The sequence below is a fragment of the Leptodactylus fuscus genome, chromosome 7, assembly GCF_031893055.1.
Source record: "Leptodactylus fuscus isolate aLepFus1 chromosome 7, aLepFus1.hap2, whole genome shotgun sequence".
Classification (NCBI taxonomy): Eukaryota; Metazoa; Chordata; class Amphibia; order Anura; family Leptodactylidae; genus Leptodactylus; species Leptodactylus fuscus.
Window position 1 is genome coordinate 114,668,496 of NC_134271.1, and position 22,519 is coordinate 114,691,014.

At 41.5% G+C, this 22,519-nt stretch overlaps 1 protein-coding gene across 3 annotated transcripts in view; it reads left to right on the forward strand.

The window, feature by feature from the left end:
- Nucleotides 1-9,613: 9,613 nt before the first annotated feature.
- The window catches only part of SMOC1 (SPARC related modular calcium binding 1), a 130,820-nt gene continuing 117,914 nt past the window's right edge, over nucleotides 9,614-22,519 (forward strand). For all 3 annotated transcript variants that reach the window (XM_075282893.1, XM_075282894.1, XM_075282895.1), the window contains exon 1: nucleotides 9,614-9,940. In XM_075282893.1, the coding sequence (XP_075138994.1) occupies nucleotides 9,842-9,940 (99 nt within the window). In that variant the 5' untranslated portion in view covers nucleotides 9,614-9,841. The remainder of the gene's footprint in view (nucleotides 9,941-22,519) is intronic.

The window sequence follows — 22,519 nt, forward strand, 5'->3', positions numbered from 1 at the left end:
ATTCTGGGACAGTAACAGGGGCAAGCAATTTCTCTACATCCTCCGAGGGGACAGTCGGGAGTTGCAATTTTTGTAGAAAGAGGAGTGTCTGTCTATCCCTCTCTTCGGGTGCGTCTGCCTTCTCAATATTATAAAGTTTTTCGTAATAATCTCTAAAGATTCTAGCAATTTCAGGTGTATTACAATGTGTGATCCCTGAGGCATCTTTAATCGAAGAAATAAATGATTTTGCCTTCGCTTTCTTCACTAGGGTCGACATAGTTTTGCCCCCTTTATCTCCATGTGAGTACACACGAAGTTTGTGATAAAGTTGATTCTTAGCTAGTTGTTTCTGAAAAATGCGCTGCAATCTCTCCCTAAGCGCCACTAGATCCTTTTGTATAGAGGCTAACTGTGTCCGTTTATGAGCCCGTTCTAAGTTAGAGATCTGAGCTAAAAGGGAGTCTATTTCAAGCTGCTTTTTCTTCTTAAGCAGTGAGCCTCTCGCTATCAATAGACCTCTGACATAGGCCTTATGAGCCTCCCAGATAGAGCCCGTGGATACTTCATTAGATTGGTTAATACGGAAGAACTCCCCAAGCCTAAGTCTAAGCTCATCTAAAAACACTGCGTCACTCAAAAGCGTCTCATTTAGCGTCCAGTTCCATTCAGTTGGCGTAATTTCAGGTATCACAACGGAGATTGAGACTGGACCGTGATCTGAAAGGGTCGCATAGCCTATATCTGAACCAGTAAGATTGGTAAGAAGCGATTTAGAGCAAAACACATAATCCAAACGCTGATGCGAGTTATATTTAGGAGAAAAATGCGTGAAGTCCTTGACATTTGGGTGCAAAGATCTCCAAGTGTCAATCAGATGACAATCATGGAAGGTTTTAAGAAGAGAAGCTAAAGCTACTTGTGAGACTGCTGATTTCCCGGTTGAAGTGTCTAATAGTGGGTTTAAGGTGACATTTAAGTCTCCTCCCATCACTATTTCTCCTTCTGCAAATTGTTGGAGATCAATAAGCGTCTGTTTGATCCAGCTCACCTGACCTTGGTTAGGCGCATACAGGCAAGCGAAGGTGAGGGGTCTGGTAGCCAAGGTTCCCTTAACAAATAAGTATCTACCCTCTGCGTCCATCTGTGACTGTTTACAAGCGAAGGGGACAGAGCGGTGGAACGCAATCGCCACCCCTTTGGACGCAGACGTAGGGTGTGAACTAAAGAACCATTGGTCGAAATATTTTTTTGGAAAATTGGGCAAATTAGTGGCTTTAAAATGAGTCTCCTGTAGCATTATCACTTCCGCCTTCAATTTTTGGACTAACCGCAGAATCCCATGTCTCTTCTGTGGAGAGTTAAAACCGTTCACATTTAGAGAAGTGATTGAGAGCGACGCCATAACTACAGATGCAGACCAAAGCAAGGACTTCACTACTCAATAAAACGTAACACCGTCTCTAGTACCGTAAAGAGGGAGGGGGGGGGGGGATAGGGTATAGGAAATGAAATATACGGTTAAGAATGGAGAGAGGGGGGGGGGGAGGAAGGTGGATCAATGGAAAAGAATCTCTGAAAAACACTAGGGACCTAGATGCCCAAACGAAGTGCACCTATATCCGAGTGTTATCCAATGTAAAATAAACACAATTATAAGAGGAATAATGTTGCTAACAAGAAGATGATAGGGACGGAACAATTTGGAGATAGGTCTGATCGGAATTCCAGCCCTATCAGTCTCCCTGGATACAAGCCGCTGGAGAAAGTAGCATAAAAGATACGGCTACTAAGTAAAACATACAACTGCTGAAAAAAAAAGAAAGTACAGAAGTGTATAAATCTATAACACCTGTAAATAACTATACACTGCAGTGTACATCCATAAACTAGGAAATACAATCAAGTTAGTATAGCGCTGAGGCACATATAAACCGTGTAATCTTGGGCAAAAACAATAAGAAACCTTTCACGGGACTCCTTGCCTCGAACGTGCCAGGAACTTTTTAATTTTTGGGGACTTGGCGCAGCGCCCCTCAGACCACTGGTCGCAATCTGGCAAGTCTGGCCAATCTGGAAGTGGGGGTGTTGGTAGCCAGGAAGGAATGTCCAACGGCTCTATGCGGAGTTGAGCCCAGAGAGAGGGTAGGTCTGATGGGGAGTGTACTGTAATCCTCCTCCCTTTGTAATGAACAGCCAGACCGAAGGGGTACAGCCATGCGTATTTTATATCTTTCGCTCTGAGGATGTCCAGCAATGGTTTAAGCAGTCTACGTTTAGCCAGAATAGAAGGGGCAATGTCCTGAAAAATAGACACTTCAGATTCTGCATAAGTTATAACAGGCTTATTCCTTGCAGCAGTTAAAATGTCTGCCACATCCGGATACATCAGTAGGCCGCAAATTACATCACGTGGAGGCTCCCCCTGTTGGGGTTTAGGCCGGAGTGCTCTATGAATCCTCTCAATCTTAATGTCCTTAGCCCTGTCAGGGCCTAAAAGTTCAGCAAAAATAGCCAATGCCGTGTCATTTAGGTTTTCATTATTATCTTGTTCTGGTATCCCCTTTAATCTCAAGTTTTTCCTCCTCCCTCTGTTTTCTTGGTCTTCCACAAGCACCAATGATCTGTCTATATATTCCTTATACACGGCCATCCTAGCAGCGACAGAAGTAGCATGGTTAGTAAGAGCCATGGCCCCGTTTTCCAATTGAGTCACCCGCTGCCCCATATGCTGTAAATCTGACCTGATTGCCACCAGCTCCGACATAACCGGGTGAAGAGCCTTAGTCAAGGCTTTCTGTAGCATCGCCATAGACACAGTGGCTTGTCCGGTCTCTTGCTGCTGAGACTGGTCTGTGAGCGCCACACTCTCTGCCTCCGAATCCTCTTCCGACTCATATCCTCTGCGTGTGCCCGGCGCCATCTTGGAAGGCCTAGCAGGTGAGTACCCGACCTTCTTCCTCGCTGATTTGTGCAAATCTCCCAAATGTTTCGACTGATTTGGGGTCCCGGGGGGATCCGGGCCCCGTTCTTTACCATTTTTGCCCATGGTAGTAGCCGTATCAGCTATCAGGGAGTCCGAAAAAGGGCTGCGTGTGAGGAGCTCAGCAGGCTTGCATCCTACACCGTGCGCGGTCAGACTCCGCCCCAACGTGCTCATTCTTCAGGCAGATGCCGTGACCGGTTCTGCCTTGGACGTCCACCTGTAGACACTCTCTCCCGACTAGGCCCATTCATTTGGGCTTAATCCAGAGCAGAGTGCCGCTATTGGATGCCGGTTGTGGCTACCAATTTTTGGTCCAGAATCTGAGGCAACCTCCGCCTCAAATTCCGGACCTAAAAACTCCATCTGAACTCAGCCTAAGGGATACTTTCGGTCCTCCAGATCACTTGCTCAAGCTACCAGCGATTGGGCACCAGTCCCCTGTCCATAACGGCACAAACTCTTTAAGTAATGCAAGCAATGGTTGGTTGCTATTCGTGACAAAGAAACCTCTTTGTCAAAGTGCAGTGTTAGGTTGTATTCACACAAGGGATTCTACCACTGAATGAATATTCTGTCTGATAATTTAATCACTTTTCATTAAATTTTGGGGGGGCAGTGAAATGGCAAAAAAAAAAGAGACACCCCAAACGGAATATCAAATGCATTAAAAAACAACTGCTAGTAAACCACATGGACCCCATAGACTATAATGGGGTCTGTGTGTTTTCCGTGTGGAGAGAAAAGTACTCCAAGTACCCATTATAGTCTATGGGGTCCGTGTGGTTTGGAATACCGAACGCAGACGTGAACCAGGCCTGACACAGACATTAGGGTAAAACTTGAGGAGCTACTACATCAGTCTAGCCAGCGTGGTCAAAAAGAAGGTTTCCCATTACTCGCTCTATTGAAAAATGAAGCAATATAATTTTTTGAGATTTGTCCCAGAAGGTACAATCAGTGGAGGATTTTGAGTGTTTTTCATTCCACCTCTAACCCTCCTGGTAACCCAGTCTCGAATTCTGAAATTTTATTCTGACAAACCTCAGGTTTATGGTATGAGGAGGTGATATATATTATAGAGGGTATTATTTTCATGCGTTTATGTTGCATTTAAGTTCTGGCCGTCAAAGGCTCTTCTGCCAAACAGTTACCTAAATAATTTACTGAAATGTCCATTAATTTTTAATTTTGGCATTCATGAGCCTGAAATTTATCTATACCTATACTGTGCTTGCTGCTTGACGGGATTTTCCAGTTTATCTAAACTCTGATCTGCCACTACAGCATAGCTAGCAGGTATACAGGTAGTATGAGGTAGTCTGAGGTAGCCTGAGGTAGTCTGAGGTAGTCTGAAGCACACCCACTGTCTCATCATTGATGTTGGCTATTGTCTCTCCCTGTCACCTGCAGCTCTACCTCCTCAGACTCCCTGCTGTATACACACACACACGTCTATCACAAGCTTACCTGGAAGTGAAGGCACAGACAGTTGTCTCCCAAGACAGAACAATCGTAAAATGCAGATTACTAAATTTCTAATGATGGATGGATTTTAATAAGAAAAAACTGGGTTGTAGCCCACGGCCCAAGGCTATAATGGGTCCTCATGCCACGTAATTGCCCATGTGCTCCCTTCATAATCCAATCTCATAATCAACTGTAGTGGCATCTGCCAATAATGTTGATTATTGTTGTGGGGCACAGGATCCTCGTGGAGGTGAGCCTTGTGAACATTGGCGAAGTTTCATCTATATACGGAAATTAGGTAAAAATCCAGCTTCCAACGTCTTGATGAATAAAACTTAGCTTTTAATTAATATTCAACATAAAATTTGAAATATGTCACACATCGGAGTTACTAACAAAGTTTCATCTAGACCAAATATGTCTCTTCACGCCTCTTCAGATCACCTGAATGACGTCAGGGACTTTGAGACCCAATCACAGGTCTCAGCGGTCCTTGTTCATTCAGATGGCCGGAAGATGCCTAAAGAGAATGGGGACCCATAGAGCTCGGTGGAGGGGAGTAACCCTGTTTGTTATGTTTATTCACCTCCCTTGGGTCTCCACTAATTATACTCGGTTATAACCGGTTCAGCCATCATTATGTATATGCTTTTTTTTTACTGTAGGGGTCACTTTGGGTCATTATACTTTGTGGAGGGGCTACTGTCAGATATTATACTGTGTGGGGGCCACTATGGGACGTTACCAGTGTGGAGGTGCTACTATGGAACATTATACTACCTGGGGGCCACTATGGGACATTATACTGTACGGGGGGCACTATGGGATATTATACTGCATGGAGGGCCACTATGGGACATTATACTGCATGGGGGCCACTATGGGACATTATACTGCATGGAAGGCCACTATGGGACATTATACTTACTGTATAAAAGACCACACTGCTACATTATTCTATCACATGGATCTTTGGCATGAATGGGGGGCCCATTGTTCCCTTAATCTTCTCCTGACTAGTGGGAACAGGGGCACCATATGATCTGACACTTTTCTATCATAACCATGATTCACTTGGGCTTCAGTGGACTTTGGTGTGTCCCGGGTGCAAATCGAGGCATGTGTCTTTGGCGCAGTTAGAAGGGTGATGCTGAACTACAGCAGCAGCATCGGGGGGAGTTATTATGGTGGTCAGGGCCAGATGGTGGAGATAAATGCCTACTAGTATGCCTACAAATCAGAAGAGACATCACCTGTCAGTCGCAGGATTTATAGAGGAATCTGTCAACCCTCCAAACATATTTTCAGCTGAAACAATTTGCCAGCCTCTTCAAACATAGAAAGTCTTTATTAGAGCCATTAACATCTACACAATGTATCAACTGACACAGAAGTCCTCAAGTGTAACATACAGTCAAAAAGAAGGTACTGTTGCAGCACTCATGAGCCTCAACCTCTATTCACCCACATTGAATGCAAGCTGTCCATCTGATATCCTGACTATCCAGTATCTATGGGGCTGCCAGACAGGTCTACCAGACTGCAGATGTTATATTGTTGTGAATGTGATTTATAAACATCCTGTTCCCACAAGGTAGTTAAAAAGGTCTGCACTTTGCTGCTACATGTGAACATGTCTCAACGGTGGGCAAATTCCATTTATTCAGCAATCCAAAATCATGCAAATGCATTGTATGGGTGCAATGAAGCCACAGTGTCTGCCTAAACTTAGAGTTGTAAGTAGTCTAGTTATTGTAGTTGTCAACAGAAAATTAGTGTCAGACGGGAGACTTTATATGATCCCTCACCATCGATGTGACCAAATGATGGAATATCGTGGAGAACGTGTAATAAATGCGATTTAGGACTCCATGCTTGTCCCTAGAATGAATCTTCCCCAGACTTAGGCTGGTATTGGACCTCTTCTATCATAGCAAAGTGGGGCACTTCTATTGTGCCGAATCAGAATTTTTTGGCCATCAACAATTTTGAGCCTGAATGACTACAAGAACAATTCATTGACTGATAAGTAACACTTTCTCCGGGACTTCAATCTGCTTTTCTTGGCAAATTCTAGTTGTATACACTATATCTTTGCATCTTCATGATAGTTGGCTGATATAATAGGGACGTAAAAGGGTATTTGGTACTTATGATGTTTATGAGAGCTATGGAAAGAGTTGAGCACGCTGGATGAGGGATTGCAAAAAACCAAAGGATGTTATTTAATAAAAAGCAAAATGTCATGACAAATGGAGTAGTGTGCGCCCATTGTCCATCAAATGCCATGGCCAACATTTTGCCCCTTTATGAATGCAAAAGTTGATATGACAGATTGTATTTGGCAGCGGATGCAATTATTGGCAATACTTGGGAATTTGCTCTTGCCAAATGTCAGATGTGAACCTCATTGATATAAACACAGGCCCCAGGCAAAACCGTATTAGGTTTGTCTTGTTTGCTCCATGGGTCCACGTGCTCACTCTTACTGTGTGCTGTGTGTTGCTGCAAACAGGGTCATCATTGAACATTTTTAGTGTCTCTGATTGCCAAGAAACAAGGTTTAATGGTTCCCAATCTGAAGAAGAAGACTAACATCAGCATACACATGACCCTGATATAGGACATCAGCATTATATCATTGAGAAGTGGACCATTGGAGAAGGTTATGAAGAGAGGTGGGTAGTTGCAACTCTGACCACATGCAAGAGGCAAGAACAAGCCCTTGCAAGATAAGTCAAAGAGTTAAAGAGATACTCCTGGACTAAGGCCAGTGGGTAGGGTAGACATCTTTCTAGGAAGCTGAAGAGAGATTTGTGGACTTTGATCATACTACATCTGCTTTGGGGGATGACTGTAAGGATAACCTTATGGAGACCCCTTATAGCAATTCAGCTGTGAGCGCCAGGAATAATTCCCTAAAGCGTTTCCGCTACTCGTATTTTACCACTCAGTAGGCATGGGATTCGCTACCACACCATCTACTACACAGTGATTGTAAAATGTGGCGTTTTTTTGCAGCTTTAGGGTAAGTTCACACAGGTTTTTTTGGTCCAGAATCTGAGACGGATGTTGATTTCAATGGGAGCCGTCTTTTTGATCAGGATTTTGAGGCGGATAAGGCCGCCCGTTGGAGTTTGTATGTAAAGCACTGGTGGTGGGCGTTGTTACATGCCGCGGACGGCTTCGGCTGTTGTGCATAGATGGGAGTGGCGCCTTTGGTTGCAGCATGGCGGGGAAACAGCCTCTGCGCTGAGGCGCATGCAGGGGGTAGGAGGACGGGTGCGCTGGGGAGGCTGGGGCCGCGTAGGAGGACATTCGCGCAGGGAGTGAGGGCGGCGCAGATGAAGTCGCCGGTAATGCTAGTTTGTAATTATGGATGATGGAAGAGGGTATGGAAAACTGAATCTGTCCCCATTAATTTACTGGGACATCATAATGGCTGCATGTGACATCATCATAATTACTTTCCTCACATGTTGTGATGTCATAGTGTACACAGTGATCTTTTTGTATGTGCATTATCCCTGTGCTATGATTTCATAGTGGGCATTATCCCTGTACTATAACATCACTGTGTGCATTTTCTGTAATGTTTACTTCACTGTGTGCATCATCCCTTTACTGTGACATCACTGTATGTATTATCCCAGTACTGTGACATCACCGTATGTATTATTCAGTACTGTGACATCACTGTATGCATTATCCCAGTACTGTGACATTACTGTGTTTATTAACCCTGCACTGTGAAAGTCAATGTGTGCATTATTTTTGTCTGTGACATCACTGAGTATTAATCTCTGCTCTATGACATCACTATGTACGCAATGCCCCCGTCACTATTTGCAATAACTGAAATAAAATGTTCTCATCCTCATTATGAAGATCTGTTTTGCAGAATTACACGCTGCTCTTCTTAAAGATAGCCCTTGTTAATTGATGTGCTATTCTTAGTATAGTTCATCAATTGAACATCATTCAGGGTCTGAAACATGGGGCCATGACAGACCATCTGTATGAACTAGCAGCGGTGCCCCCGAGTACTGATTCCACTTCACAGGCCATGTGACATCATATTCCTACATCACAAGTCCTTTTTACAGTTCAAAATCCATTCAAGTGGATAGACTTAGCTGTGAAACCAGGCACAGCTGCTGTGCTAATATATGGCTAGGGTTGAGCCGATCTTGAGATTTCAGGATCGATTTTAAAATCCAATTTCGGATCATTTTCCTGCCGATCCTGATCGCGATCGTGAAATTTGCTCGATCACCGATCGGTATCCGATCTTTCCCGATCCCAATTACTCAACCCTACATATGACACTACGCTTAGTTTTCCTATGAAGAGGCCACAGTACTCGCTGCGGTCTCCTGAAGCAGCTGATAGGCAGGAGTCCTGGGTGCCGGACTCATGCCGATCTTCAGTTGATCACCTATCCTAAAGATAGATAAAAAAAAGCCTGGAAAACTCTAAACCCAATCATCTATGGTTGGTACCATGTAGTGACAATGATCTCTTTATAATCATCAGATTGCAATGTTTCTAGAATTATCATTTCTATGCATAATGTTTATGGATGTGTTATATATAAGTATATCATTGTACAGATGGCAGGTCTTCAGGCTCAGCAGTCACATTTGTCAGGATCACAGCTCCTATAACATGTTCATTTGTGCTTTGGGGCAAATCTAACATCCATTAATGATGAAAAGAACGACTTTACCCCTCGCCATGTACTTCTTGTCAAGAGCTCAATCCCTTTGGGACAATTGGAAACTGTTGATGTGACGACTACGTCACTATTATCTTAATAATTTAATTGTTATAGCGCCATCAGACATTACAGTGTAATAAAATAAGGGTCTTGCTCACAAGAGCTTACAATCTTAAATATTAGGGATTCATACCCCTTGTATAGATTATCTATTGGGTTTTTGCTTCATAAACAGTTTAGGATAGCAGTAAAGGTATATAGAAAATACCTTATAGCACAAGTTCAATCTAACATATGGTAAGGCAGCCTAAAAAGGAAAACTTTTGTCGATCAATTCTTGAACAGTAGGTGGCAGCAACACACCCAAGGTAGTACCATATGAGCAACTTTAAAAGAAGGGGTCAGACCTAATTTACCACCCCCCTACTCTCCCTCCCCTTTCAGGCGGGTTTATAATGGGATCCCAATGGAAGTGTTAATGCTTTAAACCTGCTGCCAGTAAAGGACAAGGCGAGAGCCACAGGAGAGACATCTGTGCATGTCCACTTACTTTGCTTTCTTAGATTTATTTTTTTTTTTTTTTTAAGTATTAGGTTTGGCTTAGTTTTCCAAACTGCAGAAAATCAGAAGATTAACCCCTTCTATGTCTGTTTCATAAACTTTTGCACCTGTTTTGAAGAGGAAACAAAATGATCCGGAGAAATTTTGTCACTATTGTCACTTTACAAGCCTTTCTTGTCCTGCTGCATGTGACACAATCCTTAAACCACAGGGGAACCGGACCCAGGGTAAGGCATGGCAGCTATCTCATATATACAGTTGTGTTTAGACATGGTCTGTTACATTCTCTCTCTATATATAATCTGGCCCGCCGCATTTCATTACTTCTGTGATATAACATTGTCAGCTAAGCAAAACTTTTGGAAAGAATTTGGGGGAAAAGCAAAACTTTAGACCACATGATTATTATTTTAGGATATGAAAATACTGTTTCACCCTTTATTTGGACTAACAATAAATCCATGTGGTTAGTTAAGGCTATTTGTGTAGGAATGATTAGGGCTCAGTATAGAGAACATGTCTATAGCTGTCTATGCTACAGATGTAGCAGAGCTAAGTTAGTCTTAAGATGTTTCCTTTGTGCATGTAAGAACTCTCCAAATTAACATTAGTCCTGTATATATAACACTGAATAACACAGTTTAACCTTGACAACATCAGCTCTGCTATATCTATACATACTACTAAAACGTGAAACGCTACGTAGTGCTGCGACACTACTATCAGCATACGTAAGGGATGTGTCATGTAAGAAGAGGATAGCTTTGCTGTGTAAAGATCAGCAAATAGATACATTAGAGCTAATTATTGGAATATTGCATATTAAATCTGGGGCAATATCTTCTGTAGCCCCTATAAAAATCATCGGGAGATTAGATTAGTTATGGCTAAATCCCTTGGCACTTTTTTCCTTCATGTATAGCTGGAATATTCTCATCTGATGTCTTATTAGTTGACTTTACTGCGTCTTTTCTTGGTGGGGTAGTAGTTATGAGTGTTGGATTCTGATCCTGTATCACATCATGGCTTTAAAGTGAATATAATGTCTATATAATACTTGACACACACATGTATATTGAATAATATATGGTGGGTCTCTTATGCTCTGCAATGGGGGTCTCAACTATTAGCCTAACTTCAATGAACGATGTAAGGCGATGGAATTGGGATAATAAAGCCTCAGGTCCAGGGTTCAAGTGAAGTTGTCTGTATATCGATATCTAAACCACCATAAGTACATCTGGTTTAGACATATGCCTCATAGTTGTAAATAGCCATATCCAATAAGAAGAGCAGCTACTAAAGGCATCTGTCATAGTCCATTGTAGACGTTGTCCTCTGTCCACACATGGACCGTATACAGCCAAGTCCTCTTACATGCAATGATCTTTCTTGGTTTCTTGGTATTATGAATGTGGCGTCTTATCACTTCCAGGAAAATAGTAAATTCAGTTCAATAAAGTTCTTGTAAAAATGTTAAATGGAAAGATGGACAATAGCATGAGGATATCTTACCGGGCTTAGGACTGTTCACATCTACATTGGTTATTTGCATTGCTTTGTTTCTTCATAGGAGCTGAACAATGCAAATAATGAAAGTGCTGGATCCCTGACATGACGGATGCTCCAGCATCCATCTGGCCTCAATGACTATAACAGGGTGGATCGGGTTCTTGTGATAGGGACAAAATTGCTAGGCATTCTCCATGAAATTGTCTGGCATTTTTTCTGAAATTTCCTATGGAGGCTTTAACAGGGAGGTGGACAGAGCCTTAACTGTATTCTTATGTCAAATCGCAGATAACGCCTATGACCATTGGTTTTGTCAATTGGCAGGCGCAGCTTCTGCATTATAAGTAAATAATAATGATTTTATTAACATAGCGCCAACATATTCTGCAGTATATGACAAGCTCAGCTCTGCCATATGCACATATTACATTCATACACATTGGAACCTGTGAAAGCTATAGACCTATTTCTTATGTATTGTGCAATAGGTTCTTCACCATTGCTTTCTAATAAATGGATATGGCAACAGAAGATAAGACCGTTGTTTGTCCTTTCAGTCTGGAAGGAAACAGCTTTTCAACAATCTATTACGTAATATATAATGTTTTTGTCTACATGCAAAGTATTAGTTAATATCTTTCCATAAGGATCCAAATGAATGAAAGCGATGCCATCTATAAAGCACAGCATTACTATATCACAGTATGGTATTCTTTCTTATGGATTGCTATAGGGTTGTATGGAATCCTTTATATACTTGTACACAATATTATGTGATCATGATGTTACCTGATGTCACAATGAGACGTTTACATTTCACAAAAAGTTGTAACCTTAACATCACACAAAACTATACGTAAAGTCGCATGTACATTTATTATATATCATTTTATGGCTTCCTCTATGTGAGTTTGATCCCTTGGTGTGATCCCTTGCAAAGTCTCATTATAACACATGGTATGACATAATTCACTATGGAGCCCCAGTCTGAAGGTGGCTGTGGTCTCATAGCTTTGACCAAGGTCAAAATGATCACTTTGGTGCCATAACATTCCCCATTAGAGCCCGGAATACATTTCCCATATGGTGAACTCCTACAAAGTTGCAGGACAATAGTATTACAGTATTACCGTCATGAGTAATGGCCTAGTCTAAGCATATCTGGTACATCCTCTATCCTGGGTAATGCATTTCTGTCTATTGATCATTTGGTTATCATAGATGCCTCAGCTATCACTTATGCTGTACATGTATAGACATATAACACTATAATGGGTAACATCCTTGCTTTTCATTAGCATCCCTTACTATACACCGACAACCGTTACTCTATTAATGTAATATATACCGTGCTGCTTATATAGCATATTCCACAGCGCTATACACAGATCTTTCCGTTATTGCCCATGAGACTTACAATAGTTCCAATTTCATAGAAAGTCTAATAAACTATAAGACTCAAGCCACATGTTGCAGAAAAAGCTGTGTTATTTGCTGCAGTTTTCTTAAACAAAATCAAGAGTATCTTCATGCAGAATAGGAAATATAAAGGAAGCACTTCCACTCCTCGCTCCTACTAAATCTGCTACTAGCTTTGGATAAAACCGCAACAAAACGTTGAAAAGAATACTACAAAATGACAATAGTAACCAGTATATAAAAGTAGGATTCTAAATGCTTTTAGCAACAATGGGGAATTCTGAATATGTTTCTATATCACTCACCTCGGCCCCTGCCCTAACTGGGGTTATAACAATGTCACTAAAATGGGACTTGCTGCCGTGACATGGTTCAGCCACTACACAGGGAACGGCGCTGTCTGCTTCCTCTTCCAATCTCTGTGTATCAGCCGCTGGCTCCCACCAATCTGATACTGATGTCCTACCCATAGAATAAGTCATCAATATATTTAGCCTGGAAAACCCCTTTAAATTAAAATGATTAAGGGGTCAATATATACTGACATTGTAATTTAGATATTGTGATATTAATTCAGATATTGTGTTATACGAGCCTGATGAAGGGATAGCTTTAATATCCCGTAAGCTCACAATATGTCACCATTTTTTCCCTAAGAGCCCTTTAAGATGTCAATGTGATATCCAATTATAAGGAACCTTGTACAGTCTAAATTTAACAAACTGCACACAGATCAAATGAAGTCAATTGGGCCATCAGATTTTTCACACGGACCCTGAGCCCTTGTGAAAGAAACAGAGGATGTCTGATCAGTTTTCCTTTATGAAAGAAGAGAACTGAGATTTCCTTGAAGTACCTTGGCCCTGCATGAGTTTTTATCCTTCATGGTTCCTAGAGGCATCATGGAGGATAATGGGTGTCTGAACTACATCCAGTGCTTGGTTCTCCAGCTATTAAACATGGCCGCATTCATACAGTCCATCTTCGACCCACTGATCACTATTGTAAAAGATGCCGTCTGTGGAAACTATCTCCAGTGTAAATCATCTGGCACCTCATTATTTTCTATAGAGCGCCGAGTCTCTTAATAAAATGCTAATTGTTTTCTTTGTTCATTGCACAACCTTGCTATAATATTACTCCAGGATTATTCTGCATGACTGCTGACGGTACATATCACACAGTGTGGACGGAGGTGTTATTATCGCATATTACATGTCAGTAACATGTCCCATATACTATTAATATGAGATCTATTAGTGATTAGATTCTTCTATATACCTTCTTATAATATTTCTCTTCCTGCCTCTATGGGCTCCTCAAGACACGGCTGTGAATAGACATTTGGGCCTTGAGCTGATTTACAACTCTTTACTTAGAGCAATAAGGTGGCGGCACTTACTGTCGGACTTCCTGGTGAGCGTGTACAGTCGTATGTAGACATATAGATATTTTGGCTGTTTTGTAACCTGTGTATCTATTTGTTTAGCCAGGGGTAGAACAAGCTGTCTTGATCCCCATGTAGGGTTTCAGAATATGTCTACTTATGATCTCTAGAATTTGGCATGATAATTATTGGATGGATGACCGATAACCCACCCTTCCTTCATTCACCAGCAATTTCTACCACGCTATCTAAGGGTATGTCCATGTTGCGGCTGCTGCATGTGGCCGAAACCACACTTGCATACAGCCGCCAATGAGTGCACAGTTAGGGGGCATTCACTTGGAGTAAAGTGGCAGTGATTCTGGCACGATAACTTGCGTAAGAACCAGCGCTGAAAAAAAGACTCCTATTGACTTCAATGGGTTCCATTCTCCGCGCGGAACACATTGAAATCAAAGGGAGTCTTTTATCAGCGCTGATTGTTACGCGAGTTATCGGGCCAGAATCAGCGCCAATTTACTCCATGTGAATGCCCCCATATACAGTGTAATTGTGCAATTATTGGCAGCCGCATGCAGGCTGGGTTTTGGCCACCGCACTGTGCACATGGACCTAAATATATATGCAACTATATGTTGGTGGCCACTCACCAGGGTTAGGATGGTGGCAATATGGCTGCTCTTCTGTGGCCAATACTGCAGTCTTCTGTGACCTCCTCTGCTGTACCCAACCTTCCACAACCTAAGTTGTCTCCAAGACATGACCCCTATAGGGCTATGAAAACTGCCCACCAGCAATAGAAGGCATGGACACTTCACTCCTCACTGAAGTCCGCTTTACTAAGGAAGATGATGGCATTACAGAATATACAACTCTTCAGTGGTGCAACAGAAGACAGGAGACAGGTTGAAAGCAAGAGTTGTAGTTAGGCTTAGCATGTAACATCACAGGCTGTGGCGACAAACAGTTGCGAACGATGCACTTTCACCAGAGAAGCTGTCCTCTTACCTAGGTCGTGCAGTTCACAGAACCAGATGGTGTTCTTGTGACCAGGAGGAACAATCTCTTCTTAAACTGACAAATACACTCTAAATTTAATTACTCTCCAAGCTTTCTTCCACTACTGCAAGTGGTCCTCCTTCAAAGCCGTCTTCCAAACTGGCCCACTCACCAAGAATGCATGAGTGAGACCACGGAAGAGCAACAAACTTCTCCTGCAGTGCAATTCACAGATGCAACAACATTGCACCTCTGATAAATCACCACACGATACTCCTTTTATAAGGTTCTAGAATATTACATATACAATACTCCTTCCATAAGGTTCTAGAATATTACAATACACAATACTCCTTCCATAAGGTTCTAGAATATTACAATACACAATACTCCTTCCATATGGTTCTAGAATATTACAATACACGATACTCCTTCCATAAGGTTCTAAAATATTACAATACATGATACTCCTTCCATAAGGTTCTAGAATATTACAATACACAATACTCCTTCCTTACGGTTCTAGAATATTACAATACACAATACTCCTTCCTTACGGTTCTAGAATATTACAATACACAATACTCCTTCCATACAGTTCTAGAATATTACAATACACGATACTCCTTCCATACAGTTCTAGAATATTACAATACACAATACTCCTTCCATAAGGTTCTAGAATATTACAATACATGATACTCCTTCCATACGGTTCAACAATATACAATACTCCTTCCATAAGGTTCTAGAATATTACAATACACGATACTCCTTCCATACAGTTCTAGAATATTACAATGCACAATACTCCTTCCATAAGGAGTACCATACTATACCACTACCTCTACTAACACTGTACCCCTAATAACAGCTACAGGCACGGTCGGAACTGGAGTTTAACCCTTCTCTTGTAACAGACCAAAATGTTTAAGGTATGCATCCATACCACCTTACATATACTCAGCATTTCTCTCCATCGTCTTAACATGTTCTCAGTGCGGGGCCATATTAACTATACGTAATAGGGTCCGCTCGCTCCGGCCGCACGCCTCATGCTTCATCAGTCACCTACTTTAGGGTAGATTTTGCTCATTGTATATAAATCCCAGCTTGTTTAATCTATAAAATATGTCCATATTATACACCTGCAGCCACTAATATGCAAGGTCTGGATCAGTATATTTGAGTTTCCTAAGAATATGCTGTATATAACACGTCTGCACTTTTCCTCTTCAGATTTCATTGACACAGCTGAAATTCTATACTTTCACCAATAATAAGCTCAAGTGACTCAACATTTTCTTTACTTTTTATGAACTTGCAATGTGGTTACAATTGTTTTTGACATACAAAGCATCTGACTGACCGGGGAGTGCAGGGGTGAGGTTTGTTCATATTGCAAAAATAAAAATCTATTTCTCAATCTTAATGAAAGAAGAACTGAACCTCCCGGGTGCTAGGCGTGGAATACACTTCAGAAAAATGTTGGGCAAATTCTAATTTAGCCAGGAGCTTTTTTAAACCCCGTGTACATGGCCAAACGTGTATGTGTTGGTGAAATGTGGAGTGAGCCTCTACCCAGACACCTCTGGCCTCGGGCATGTAACAGCCTTAGGCCTCTTGGACATGACAGTGCCGTTTGTCATGGCTCTCTGGTTATGGAGGTACATCATGGTCCAGAGGGGTCTTATTAAAAACCTTTTTAATGAGAGAGTAACACAGCAGAATGGCACAATGCGTTTCAGGCTTCAACAAGGCCTATTCTCAAGTGCAATTCACAGATACCGTCGGGCCAGATACATCTGTGATATCTGTCAATTGCACTTGAAAAAGGGCCTTGTTGAAGCCTGAAACACGTTGTGCCATTCTGCTGTGTTACTCTCTCAATAAAAAGGTTTTTAATAAGACCCTTCTTGGCTGTGCTGTGCTTCCATAACCAGAGAGCACAGATTCCCTGTTTGCGGACCCCTGGTCTTTGCGTTGTCTATTATAGAACCCATGATTCTCAATGGGTCTATTCACATGGCATTATCTATGAAAAATGGACTGTCAAAAAAATGGACATGGCATATAGAAACATTGATTTCAATGTGTTCTCAAAACAGATGTGTGGCGGTCATTGCTTAAACAGCTGTCACATGTCCATTTTTTACTGTCATGTGAATAAGCCCTTATTCTTATTTCCTCTACCGTTTACTGTTGGGGAAGTGTCTGGAGACTCTTATACACCTTAGATGGTTGGACAGTCCCCCAGAAATCAATGGCTCGACCAATGTTAAAGGGTAGGTCATTAGTATGTGATCTGTGGGGGTCCTACACCCAAGCCCCCACAGGCAGGAGCTACAGCAGTGGACGGGTATATGCATATAGGCTGCTCTTATTCACATGTTAAGAGCGTTTGCTGCTATTCCCCAGGACTGCTGCTATAGAGTGGAAAGGGCTGCATTACTTGAATAGGAACAGCTTTTACGCGCTTCCTGTCCAATGCCCTGGCGCCGGAAGGCTGCTGAATCAGCTGATCTGCGCAGGGTTTGAGTGTAAGATCCACTTAGATCACATACTGATCAGCATAAACAGGCTGTGTATGACCAGCTTTAGACCTATGTACATGACTATATACAATGACACTCATAGGAGTATGTGGAACCCCACTGTATCTCTACATGCCTTCAATTTTAGCACCAAATGGTGGCCTGGGAGTCGCTTTAGCTTCTTAGCCCTGAACTGTAGGTGCTTTGATACTGGGGTCAGTACATGTAGATATACAAATCACATAAGGGTCCTCATATAAACTATCAATGCCTTCCCTGCTATAGAGGACCCGATAATCGAATGGGTCGGGGGAGCATCCATTCAGCTAGATTCATTCCTAAACATAAGATTTCAATACTCTGCCTGTTGACTGATATTCTTGCGATAGAGAGGTATACTTAGTGTATTTCAATGTTATCTTCACATATATACCCATTTAGAATCAGCACTGATAATACTTACAGTATTGTATCTATAGTTTACATGTACAACAAGGTTATAAAGTGGTTGTGACGTTTTATGTCAGCTATGGGTATATGAATGTAGGTGCAGCGTTGTCCTCATGTCATTGCTATGACACCACAAAGCTAACAGTAATACATTGCAATGATATATAATGGGACTACAGTTATGTAATACATTGCTACTTATTATCTATGACAAGATTATCATTGTGCTTGTATGTAATAGCAGTTATTATCTTGGTGTGGTTTCGAGGTAAATATGATAGGATTGATGGACGACTGTGCCTTAGGTTGATGATACTAGGGCTGATTTACTATAGTGTTTGAAGCTCAAGCTCAGTTTTTGCAAGGACGAGGCTTAAGGTGAGACTTAAATGCAGTGGCTCATAGTAAGTGAACTAAGATAGTATCAACTTGACTAGTCAGTCTAAAGATGCACCAGATTTACTGTATCAGCATAGTCACTGTTATAAATCTGGTGCATTTTCAGACTGTCTGTACAAATATTAGCAAAATGGACCATTGTCTATTACTCAGACACTGGTCAAAGGGAGTCTATTACCAGAAAAGTCCTTATGGAGCTATAGGAGTCAGATGGTTGGGGTTCAGCTGAATAAAATGCTTTTTCTGCTTGCCGATAGGCGCTTCCTTACTGAGATATTGTATTTTCCTGTTATATTGATGAACTGATTGGTGCGACACCGGCATCATCAGGAAGAAGAAAGTATTTTATGTATTCATGTGAACTCCAGCTATCTGACTGTGCTTATTGTTCAATGGGGACTGTTCTGGTGACAGACTCTTTCTAAATACCATTGTAGAGCACTTTGGACCATGAGACGGCTCTATTAGTTATAGATGAGAGCTATTATCAGACATGGCTCCTACTGTGGATGAACATTGGGGTCAGCTTAAAAAAATCTCAGCACCTAATTAACCCCCTTGTGTTCCTGTAAAAGAAAGTGACAAATGCAAATTGTGCCCAATGACCTATATTCAGTTACTGGGAGTAACAATGCCATTTTGGATGATTTATCCAAAACCAATCTCAAAAGTTTCATATTCACCTGAATTTGAAATTTTGGAAAATTCATACTGGTTTTAATCTGTGCCAAACTGATTATCTCAACTCAAACTACAATGAAGTAGCAGTGGTTTGGTGGAGGGCAGAAGATCCTGACTGGGCCCGAGTTGGAATTTTTTTTGTTTTTTTACTATCATATACACTACAATTCTTCCAGCTCGGGGGGAAATGCAGATCAGTTGTCTAAATTGGACAAAGATGTTAGGGGAACAAAACGCTGGCCATTCCTTTTTTCTTATGTATAACGGTACTTTGTCTTGCGCTATTTTAATATCCTCGTATTTTGGTATGTCATTTTTAGACACTACACATAGCCATTGCAATGTCATTTGGGGTTGTTGTCTGGCTTTTCACAGACCTTGAATGTTATCTAACACTACCAGCTAGAATACGTATTAGGCTGGTCTTACACGACCGTAATGTAAGTCCGCAAATGGTCCGCAATTGAGGGTTTTCAATTGTGGACCATTTGCGGACACATTATATTCAATGTGGCCTCTTACACCACCGGATATTTTATCCGTGGTTTGCCCGGGCCGCAACCATGGTCCGCAATTTATAGGACATGTCTGTAATGGCCGTGAATTGTGGCACTGCACAGAACTCTATGAGCGAGTGCGGCAGGACACGGACATCTGCGGAGCCTATGTTGCTGATCAGCAACTAGTGTTGCTGATCAGCAACTTGCGGACCATACATTCAATACGGTCGTGTAAGACCAGCCTTAGGACTGGTGCTTAGGAAAGAACAAGAGCTTCATTTAGTGTCCATTGTGTCCTGCAGTGGGCAGGAAGCCTCCTTCTAAAGCCAGTTGTCTTACAGCCAAACAAGAGGGAATCGATTTATGTTCTGCAACGCAGAGAAAATTGTACTATATATTTCATAATTTTAAAATGAATATGAAATAAAATAGGATAAAAATTAGAGAAGGATATTAATGTAAGAAGCACTGGGATTATTGTACATTTTTGGTATTGTCTATGCTTAGTCTCCTTTAAGAAGAGCAGCTAAGGGCTTGTTCACATCTGCGCCCGATCTCCGTTCATACAGGTTTCCGTTTCCTGCACAAAACAGAGCAGGAGACGGAAACCTGCAGGACTCTTTCATACCCATTCATTTGAATGGGTTTGAAAGATGTCAGGCTGTGAGCGCCGGTGAGCGTTTTATGCTCTCCACCGCAAAACCGTTTTTTTTTTTAAATCGGACACAGAGTCGGACATGCAGTACTCTGTGTCCGGTTTAAAAAAAACGGTTTCGCGGCGGAGAGCATAAAACGTTCATCGGCACTCACGGCCGGACCCGGTCTGACAGGTTTCCATCTTCTGCATGCAGAAGACAGAAACCTGAAAACGGAGTCCGGGCGCTAGTGTGAACCCAGCGTTAGGAGCACAAACTGCAGCTATAACAGGTAAAATACTATGCAGAGGAGATGATCACTTATGAGAACCAGTACGGTATCATTTTCGGACAGATAGATGCTATAGGTGAACAAGCCTGATATGGAATGAGTCTTATAAGGTCTTCTAAGAAAAAATAATGTAATAATAAGACAAGAGGGTAAACGGGGAACACAAATACGGCAATACTTGCAAGAAATTCAATGAGGCAAAGCATTTGTACAAGTAGTCTGGAATATATTGGTGTATTTTGACTGGTCTCCTTGTTTTACATTCAGAATACAGACATTTGAGAGAACAATCACTTGCTTATGCTTCAACAGTTTTATACTTGCCAGGAGCTAATGTGTAAAACAGATTGACAGTCTCCTGACATTTTTATTTTAATTTATCATGTTAGCTATTGTATACACACTTACATGCACATGGCCCAGCACAAGTCGCACAGCGCCTTTGCTTGTTTTTCCATCCTAATCATACACTTCATTGCAAAATCCTAACAGACTTGTCTCTATTGGAAAATCAGAGCCCTAGAATTTATTAGGCATGAAGACACGAAGATGACTAATCCTTAACTCTTGACATGCTTTCCCATCTGAAAATAGTATATTTAAGGGGTCATGGTCATACAGCAGGCTCCTACGAACAAAGATTTCTTTTACCCGTGATATATAGTACATATATTTAACAATCATGGAATCCACAATCGGGTTTAGATCTATGCTGATGCACAAACATGTTCTGCTTTTCAAGGGGCTGTCCGGGCACATGCGGTTTTATATACCGCTAGAAAGCCGACAGTGCGCTGAATTCAGCGAACTGTCGGCTTTCCCGTTATACTGTATGCCCCCGTGGAAAAGCTATCGGTGCCGGTACTGATAGTTCTTCGCTGTCAGAATGGTGTTCCTTACCACCCAGCCGTGACGCTGAGCGGTCAGGAACGCCCCCCACTCCCCTCCTCCTGACAGTACTTGTCCATAGACTAGTACTAGGGGGGGCATTCCTCACCACTCAGTGTCGTGGTATATAAAACCACATGTGCCCGAGGACATGAAAGGGACATTAGGAATTAAGCTAATTTTACTTTAGGTTCTTCCCTTATACACCTGTCATTTTTAGCAGCTCCCTTATAAAACCATCATGTTAGCCTGCCATTAGGTCAAAGAGTGTGTAATACAAGGCAGAAAGGGTTCAAGTCTATAGAGTCATATGATGTAATAGTTCGAGTTTCTAATTCCTTTTCTCATATTCCAAGAAACAGATGGTTGAGGTCATGCAATATTTAAGATGATTTCTTTGGTATGTAACTGTCACATGATGGTGTTATGTTAATAGGCCACATTATAGTCAAGAGCCAGCGCTGCAATTGGAAAAAGGACATTGTGTAACCTAATGCTAATCTATGGGGCATAGTCATTGTTGTAGCATAGCATAGACCTAATGGTATGTTTGGGGCTGAAAAATTCTTTGGAAATATGATGTTGCAGGTAATGTCCCAACTGTACATTCTGCAGTGATTAGAAAGTAGCACACTAACATAATTATACTATATGTAATATATAATACTTATATAATTGTATTTATGTATACTGGATCTGTCCTAACATTTATTAAAACACTTACAATAAAAGACAAATTCTGGTAGGTTTGATGTAACAAATGCATGCAATGAACATGAAATTACATTTCTGGGGCATATTTTTAAGACCTCTGCATTAGGCCGATCCTCATGGGTGTGTCCCGCACAGTCCGCAAAGACTGATACAGTCCAATCAGTGAGGAAAGTGTCAGAAAAGAGACAAACCCTAATATCGGTGGGAATGGTAACACACAGTTCTCATTTTATGCATACATTTCATGAGGAATATAAAGTACAGTGCAAAAGTTTTAGGCAGCTGTGGAAAAATGCTGCATAGTTAGAATGCTTTAAAAAAAAAAAAAAAAGTTTTATTTTGTTTGTCAATAACAATACTAAGTTAATTAACAAAATCCCATCATTATTTGGGATG